The sequence below is a fragment of the Astatotilapia calliptera genome, chromosome 16 (genome assembly GCF_964374335.1).
Source record: "Astatotilapia calliptera chromosome 16, fAstCal68.1, whole genome shotgun sequence".
NCBI lineage: Eukaryota > Metazoa > Chordata > Actinopteri > Cichliformes > Cichlidae > Astatotilapia > Astatotilapia calliptera.
In genome coordinates, this window is record NC_137437.1 from 34267852 (window position 1) to 34276917 (window position 9066).

The 9066-nt window shown below is 37.4% G+C and overlaps 1 protein-coding gene across 1 annotated transcript; it reads right to left on the bottom strand.

The window, feature by feature from the left end:
- Positions 1–3935: 3935 nt before the first annotated feature.
- Positions 3936–4862, bottom strand: LOC113008244 (olfactory receptor 2K2-like). Its single transcript, XM_026145532.2, has one exon. The coding sequence runs from the start codon at positions 4860–4862 to the stop codon at positions 3936–3938; it is 927 nt and encodes a 308-aa protein (XP_026001317.2).
- Positions 4863–9066: the final 4204 nt, after the last annotated feature.

Here is a 9066-nt window from a genome sequence, read left to right on the forward strand (position 1 = left end):
TGGATTTCTAACCAGAAGCAATATAATCTTGCACTCTGAATTTAAAATGAAAGTAGCAAAAATTGCTTACAGAAGCTCATAAAAGTTAAGTCAAATTTAGTTAACAAACAAAACCTGATTTCTTGATAAACACAACTCGTTTGCTGTGGTAAATGTTATTTTAATGAGAAGTATTAATCTAACTCCTGGCCGAGTCTCGGGAGAGTAAAGAGTGTCTCTAACTTCCAGCAACTGCAAAAAAGTAGCTTACAGCACCTGAACCGCATGACAGCACTAATTTAACACAAAACAAACAAAACACCAAACTCCAAACAACCTGCACCGCAGAGTTACACAACGATGGCACGATGAGGTAAGATGCTCACATGAATGTACTGAAAGCAGATGCAGTGCTGCTTAACTGGAGCACAGAAAGTGTTGAACATGGAAATGAGTCTCTGTCTTCACTGTTCAGTTCTGCTGCCACTGCCGCCAAGTGCTTGCTCATACAGTACATCCATGTTACATAGTAGAGTCTTTACTTTACAATATAAAGTGAACCAAGTGCCGGCTGCAAACCTTATGAGGGGGCTGTACATGTTAATGGGCATATAAACACATTCTTAGTTAGCGTATTGTCTGTCTTGTCTTAATGTTGGTTTATGTTGGTTTATAATGGAGCACTGTAACAAAAAAAATAATTTCCCCCAGGGATCAATAAAGTATTCTGATTCTGATTCTGATTCTGAAAAGGAGGAAAAAACTCACAAAGGAGAGTGGAGTGTAATGACCAAGGGGCCAGTGAAAGAAAAGCAGTTTTCAGCCCCATGCGTGCAGTTGTTTTACATATTGCCCAAAGGGCATGTCCACACGTACTGCTGATGCTGCAGGAACCAGCCTGTTGATTCATTTTACTCACTCATCCTTCACATTTGCACTGGCTCTGTAATGTGCCCCTAATATTCTGATTTTAATCAGGTTAAAAGCTCAAATAGAATATAAATGTTCCATATAAACACCCAGCTCAAAATAAACAGACTAAGTACAATTTCATTCTGGGCTGGTTTAAACGTTTTGTTTTTTTTTACTTTGAGTTGAAAAATGTGATGCCATCACAAAGCGGTGCGTGACCGAGCTGGTGACCAGCATGAGCTGTGTATGCTGCTGAGGCCCATGTTTGTAAAATGAATAAAGTGTTGAATTCCCAGTGTCAATAATCCAGTCCATTAAACAACACCAAACAAGAGTCAATAGCAGAATAAGCTGTTTGGCATTGGCAGAGAAGATTTGTGATTTTTTTTTCTTCAACCTACATACGCAGCTCTGCTGCTCAACCACAAATACATTTTCCTTATAACTGTGGCACCATTTAAGGGAGACCAAACAGGCTTCTTGGCAATAAGATTTATTGTCAAGTAGCCTTGTTACAACAAAGAAATTATTAACCAAACACAAACTTCCTTTCTTTTTGTGCTAAGTTTAAACCTGATCGCTTTCAAGATAGATTCACCCAGTGAATGACCTCTGTCAGTGTAAATATGTGTAAATATATGCATATTCAGTGATCATTTGGAGTTATACATAATAATGACCTATAATTCTGCTCTGAATGGTTTAGGACCAAAATACATCAGTGACCTCCTGACCCAGTATGAACCTTCCAGATCCCTCAGGTCATCTGGATCCGGTCTTTTATCAGTTCCCAGAGTCAGAACCAGACACGGAGAAGCTGCATTCAGCTTTTATGCTCCTTATATCTGGAACAAACTCCCAGAAAGCCTCAGATCAGCTGAAACACTCAGTTTATTTAAATCCAGGTTGAAGACTCACCTGTTCTCAGCTGCATTTGAATAAAGCACCAAATCCACACTTTTAAGCGTAAATTTCAAAACTTACACTAACTACTGATCTTATCTATTTCTGATTTTATCTGTTTTGATTTTATATACTGTTTTGTTTGTTTGTTTGTTTGTTTGTTAAGTGGGTTTAGAGCTCTGGGTAGCTCCCCAGCTGGGTCTAGACTGGGTCTAGAGAGTATTTTAAATTCAGGGAATTTAAAATAGAAAGTAGCTCGTCCACAGAAGGACTGGTAGCTCCCCTTACGATAAGGGTTCAGATCGCGCGAACAGGTGTGAAATGTGTGTGTTTAGTTAGTTAGTTTGTTTGCTTGTTTTAATCAATTTTAAATCATGCTTTTTATTTGTTTTTGTTTCTAATGTCTCTGTAAAGCACTTTGAATCACCTTGTTGTTGAATTGTGCTATACAAATAAACTTGCCTTGCCTTGCCTGAACAAAGAGGTGTGAAACACTAACATCAGCCAACGGATCCCGTCCACCATAATTTTCTTCCCACTGAAATAAACTTAAAGTGGGCTCTGTGACGTAACACTAAATCCTCAGACGTCAAAATATCTTAAAAGGCACAAAGGCAGAACTGTTTCCAGAAAAATGAGTTCCAGTCAAATACATCGGTGTGCACCAGACCGCATTAAATGATTTGCACGGCTGATTTCTATAACTGATTCCAATCAAAATTCAAATGAATGTTAATAACTGTGCACTAACATGTAACACCTTGGTTGAAATATCCTTCACTGCCTAAGTCAATGAATCCTTATGAAAGCATCATCAGATTAGGTGTAAAGAGTCTAAAAATCCCAAGCATTTCTCAGAAGACATCATGCTGACAAACTGGAACATGTCACATTCCCACTATCAGCCAGATTACTTACTTCCTGAAAAGCTTAAAATAAAAGCATATATTTACTGTTATAGTCCACTTTATCTTTCTAGCAGACATTTACTTCTAAGGGATAAACGGTGTCTTTAATTATCTCTATTATAGTCATTGACTCAGGAATATACTTTTATTTATCTGATAACTCACAAAAGTCTCGTTATAAAACCGATTTATTTGACAACTCTGAAACAAAGTCATTAAATATTGTAATTGTTTTATTCAGAGATAAGAGTGGACAACAGAGCAGTAACAAACCTAATATTGTGTCAGCAAATGGAGATAAAAGTGAAAAAGTTAAGGTGAACAATGATGAAGTGAAAAATATAAGAAACCAGACAGCAGTTTGCATCCCGACCCGTAGGAAACAACGCTGATGAATCGTGCTCCATCGTTCTGGTTCTGTAGAAAACATGTTTTGTGACAACTAAAAGAGTTTAAGCAGTCTGAGAGTGCTGAGAGAGAGCTGTAGTTTCACATTTATTTTAACCATCAAAAGTACATTTAGTGGAAAAATATTAAAACCTTCAAACTGTTTAAACTATTGTCAAAATTTTCAGACAACTTGCAATCCATCAAACAATTTTCAAGTTAGTTGTATCATTTTTAGTGGTGATTTCAATATGAGAAAAAACAAAGTCTTCTAATGGTTCAATAAGTGTTAAATGTAAAAAAGATAAAAACTCAGAGAAGAAAGAAAACACTGAACTGAAATATGATCCTTCTCCTGTCGTACAGGAGTGTCCCTTCAAACCTGCAGGAACTCATTCAGAGCTGTGGATAAAACTGCTTCATTCTTCTGGCCGTGTATCACTTTTATAAGATGGCATAATATTAAAGTAGAATGACACTCTGATAGCTCTGCCACATTTAAAAATGTTTGTCTTTGTCATGTGCAGTCTCTACAGTAACTAGTCACTGAATATTTTAAACTGTAATGAGAAGAGAGGCTGTAAACTTTTATTTTGTGTGAATTTACAGCCCTTCTACACACAGATGCTATATAGTAATTAGGCAAGTGAACATCAAAAATACATGTGTTGAAATGGGAGCCACAAGAGATATGCAGATAAATATTAATTTATATCTGCTTAGACTATTACAAAAAAATTTCAGACAACACAAAATTGGAGTTTTCTTAGACCTTTTTCAAAGCACATGATCTTTAACTGTGCATGATTATAAGACTATGAGTTTCCTTACTAAATAACACAAAAATCACTTAGTTTTTAAAATAACAATATAAACTTTTTTCTGAATTTTGGTCAGTTTGAAACCGTACATGAGAGGATTCATGACAGGAGGAATGACAAGAAACTCTATTGCTATAAAGTTTTGAAGGACTTGAGGTAAAAACTTTGAACCAAATCGCGCACTCGTGGAATCGAGAAGCATTATTAAAACAAAAGTAAATAATGAGATGAGATGTGGGACACATGTTTGCATGAACTTTGCTCTGTTTTCTATAGACTTTACACATGTTTGAATGATATACATATAGGACCAAACTATAAAAACACCATGAAGTGCATAAATAATTATTGTAATATTTGCAAATATGCCATTAACTATAGTTTGTGCTGGAAAACAAGCGAGTTGAACAATACTCGAGTTCACACAGAAGAGTTTGGAAATATACGGGCTGCATAACTTCAATCTAAATGTTAGAAAGGTATTCACAGCCATAATGCAGAAAGTTGTTGACCACAAAAGACATGCAAACCTTATGACTCTTTGCTTTGACATGATAGAGTGGTACTTCAGTGGCTGACATATGGCCACATATCTGTCATATGCCATGAGTGCAAGAATCGACAGTTCACTACAGGCAGAAGAATAAATCACCTGAGTCTGAATAAGGCAACCGTAATATGAGATGAGATGAACATCAGAGAGGAGATCCCAGAGAAATTTGGGAAAGAAACCTGCTGTTCCATAAAGTGCATTGATGCAAAAGACACAGAGTAGAATATACATTGATTCATGGAGGTTGCTGTCCAAGATGATGATCACAATGAGAGAAACATTGACGAGGCAAATGATGCAGTAACACAACAAACTGAGGAAAAAGAGAACAAACCTGTGACTGATTGTTTCATTGAAACCTGAAAGAAAAAACATTGTTATTACAGAAACATTATTCATTGTAGGTCAGTCCCTCATTGTGTCTAATCTCTGTTCTCCTCACTTCTTTATCTAGTACAGATAACAGCAACATGTGAGCTGGGATTTCAAACCAGCCAATCAATGATCTGGAATGAAAGCTCACAGCTTTGGAAGATCATAGGACATTTAATATGTTTCCTTTACCAACCATAACATAAAACAACACAAATGTGCAGGTTCTCAAGAAATTTGAATAAAACAACTTTAAAAATATTTAAATAAATGCTTTCATGATGAAATATGTTCATTACTTGCATTTTGTAGATTCAGAAAAATAATAATTCATGTTAGCAGTAATGACAGCCACTTGTGTCAATCAGAGATCATTTTTGTAATCTCAGTCTCTCATTGAGCGCCCTCCTGTCACTAGCCAGCACGTCATGGAGTGGGTGGGAGGTATTATACTGGACAGCATCCACCTCTCAGACACCACCTTAAGAGAGTCCAGCTCTGTCCCCATAACATTACTGGCCTTGCGGATTGGTTTATTGAGTCTGTTGTCATCTGTGACCCTCAACCTGCTGCAACAGCACAGAGGATGGGACTGGCCACAACAGATAGCATTGTCCGACAGATGTTGAAGGACCTCAGCTGCCTCAGAAAATAGTCAGAAAAATGACTCTGGCCCTTCCTGTACAGTGCAGTGGTGTTTTTAACTCAGTCCAGTTTATTATCTGTGTGTAATCCAGTGCTCCACAATATTCACATTGACCCCCTGGATTGAAACATGGGTCACAGGTTTCCTGGTCCTTCTAAAGTGCACAATCAATTCTTTGGTCTTTGCCACGTTGAGCTGCAGATGATTCTGCTCACTCCACGTGACAAAGGGAGTCAACCACAGCCTGGTACTCTGTCTCATCATCCTCACTGATGCATCCAACCACCGCAGAGTCATCAGAAAACTTCTGAAGATGGCAGGTATCTGTGCAGTGGCTGAAGTCTTTGGTTTAGAGGCTGAAGAGGAAAGAGGAGAGGACAGTTCCTCGTGGTCCCCCCTGTGCTAAACATGCTAATGACATAATTTCTTGAATATATTACATAGATGTTATAACAGTAGTTTTACCTATAATGTATAGATTGTATAATTTTAAAAGTGAATTCTTGTCTCACAGGTTAGCGTGTCCAGCAACTTCCAAATCCCGGCCCAAATATGCTCTCTAATCCTGTCGCTGTGATTTTAACACAACGAAACAGTATCCCAGGAATCACTGACAGAAAGTAATTACAGAACACAGCCATAAAAACAATTTTTCTTTGTATTTTCTTTAAGAACTATGCAGTTAAGAACTCCAGGTTCCCATCCAAAAATCCAATAAGTATTGGTATTCATTTAAAAGTAAGTCTTACTGTTGATGTTTTGAGGTCTAATAAGAGTGTGATACAGCAAGCAGCAAGGTATCCTGCTGATATCAAACCACATTCATTTCTGTAGTTTTTACTTGAAACTTCTAGTTATAGACAGTGATGGAGATTTTAAAAAATAAAAGTTTTCATAATAAATAAATAATAAGAATAAAAACAGCTTTATTTCAAACCTTTGGTTAATGTTCATGTGAATTGTGGAGGGAACAATGAGTCATTTGAAAGAATGAAAAACACCTATGAAACATTTCTGTTTCATAGGTGTTTCATTATATGTATGAAACACCTAAGAAGACATTTTAATATTATGTCAAGTAAATGTTGATCCAGTTTTCCAGCAGGGAGTGCTATTTATCTGTTATTAACCACAAGGAGGGCTGTTATACCCCTCATGTCAAACCAGTGTTTTATGGCCTCTTTATCAAATAATTTATGACTTAGGAAGTAATACAGGAACTGATAAAAGTTCATGTCAGTCATAATTTTTCTGACTATTATAAAATTATGATATTTCATAACTTGTTAGTAATCAATAATCATATGCACAAAAAATATGATCATGAAAAATATGGATACTTGTGATAGTTTGAGGTTAAGACAAAAAGTTCACCTTATTTGACCAAAAATGACACTTTTTAAGACAACTGTTATGGGGGCCCTGTGTGTGTGCACGTGTGAAAATGTGTTAAATGAAAATAACAGTCTTATTTAAACAGGTGCTTTTGTAACAGTGAGGATGGGGAGAGTTGGAGGCTGCGTGCCCCGATGGAAAGGTTTATTACATTTTATTTGCGCCTTATCAACACCTTGGTTAAATTTCTGATGTAATCCAGAATTTAAAAACAAACAAACAAACAAACAAAAAACATTAAATAAAAATAAATAAATATAAATAAAATTAAATAAAATTAAAAAATTTGGGATACTCCCCCGCAAGCTCCTCATGTGTCAGGGCTTGGCTCTGTTCCTGGACTCCTGTCCTCTGGTAATAATAATAATAATAATAATAATAATAATACATTTTATTTGAGGGCGCCTTTGTAAAACCCAAGGTCACCGTACAAAGAGAAAATGACATAAATAAAACAGTAGATTAAAATAGATCCTAATAAATTAAAATATTAAAAAAAACCCAGCAAAATACAACCACAAACAACAACAACAACAAAAACAAACAACCCCCCCCCCCCCCCCAAGATTTGACAGTAAGTAAAATCTGTATTAAAGCGAGTAAGCCAGTTTAAACAAGTAGGTTTTGCGTTGTGATTTAAATAAGGGAATCTATATTTCTTAAGCTGAAGGAAGTGAGTTCCAGAGCCAAGGAGCAGAGCGACTGAGAGCTCTGTGCCCCATAGCGGTAAGACGAGCAGAAGGAACAACAAGATGAAGATCTGAGAGAGCGGGAAACTGTGGTGATATGAGGCATATCACAGAGATAAGAAATGCAAGGTTATGAATGCACTTAAATGTGAGAACTATGATCTTTCCATGCAGTGAACAGCGGACATTAATGTTTTTGTCACTTTTTATGGAATCAAACTCAAAGTAAGGTCAGTACTTCCACGCTTTAAACGCTGCACGCTCATACTCTCTCCTGCACTCGATATATTATCCATTGTTGATCTGCAGACAGCTGTTGTCACGAACGTCGCACTCGCTTACGTCACTGTCATGAGACACTCTTGCAAAACAATCTCGGTTTTTAGTAACGCAGTAACGCAGCGTTCCTACGGGAAAGTAACAGTAATCTAATTACCTTTTTTGCAATAGTAATCCCTTACTTTGCTCATTACTTGAAAAAAGTAATCGGATTACAGTAACGCATTACAAGTAATGCGTTACTGTAATCCGTAATACTGTAACCCATCTCTGCTAACTACACAAGACAACACATTAACTACACACTCCAAACACCTAAACGTCACAAATCTCTCACATCTCAAAACTCGCTCTCTCTCTTTCTCTGCTGTCTTTATCTCTCTCTCTCTCTCTCTCACCATCACTCCTAAGCATCTTGTATCTAGTATCTTGCCAAATATTTCCTTGGGCAAGCTACTAACCCCATGGTTGCCTACTGGTGGTGGTCAGAGGGCCCAGTGGCGCCAGTGTCCGGCAGCCTCGCCTCTGTCAGTGCGCCCCAGGGCAGCTGTGGCTACAATGTAGCTGCCATCACCAGTGTGATGTGTGTGTGAATGACTGAATGTAGTGTAAAGTGCTTTGGGGTCCTTAGGGACTAAATAAAGCACTATACAAATGCAGACCATTTACCATTTTTTACCTTAGACAGTAAACGTGACGGAAGTATTCAGGAAAAACACTGCGTATATATTGTTTATCATGAGTCTGGTTTTACGTGGCCTATCAACACAATTTAAAAACTGGTATATATATCACCTTGTTGCTTTGTCTTTAAGTGGTCATGTGATTGGCTTACCACGACTACTTTATTCTTCCTCAGTCAAATAGCAGCACTCATGCGATTGTTTTGCCCCCCTAGCTCCAGGTGTTGTGCCAAAAAGTGATCGTCGGGCACAAAGTGATTGCCGTCCGAGGGAGCACGCGCAGCTGCTTAAAGCTGTAGCGCACAGATTACTTATATAGGCAGCTACTTCTGTGCAACTGATATAAGATGCGGTAAGCTGAACACAGCTTCAAGCGTCTGTTTGTTGAAAAATAGTAACGCGACCGCTCCGCATTTTCTTGTTAGTAATGGTAACGGCGTTGTAACAATAGAAATAGTAATTAGTTAGATTACTTGTTACTGAAAAAAGTAACGCCGCTACTTGTAACACAGTTATTCCCATAACTAGAAACAACATCA

Coding starts and splice junctions, on each gene's coding strand:
- LOC113008244 (XM_026145532.2), bottom strand. CDS start 4,862: ATGAATAATGTTTCTGTAATAACAATGTTTTTTCTTTCAGGTTTCAAT.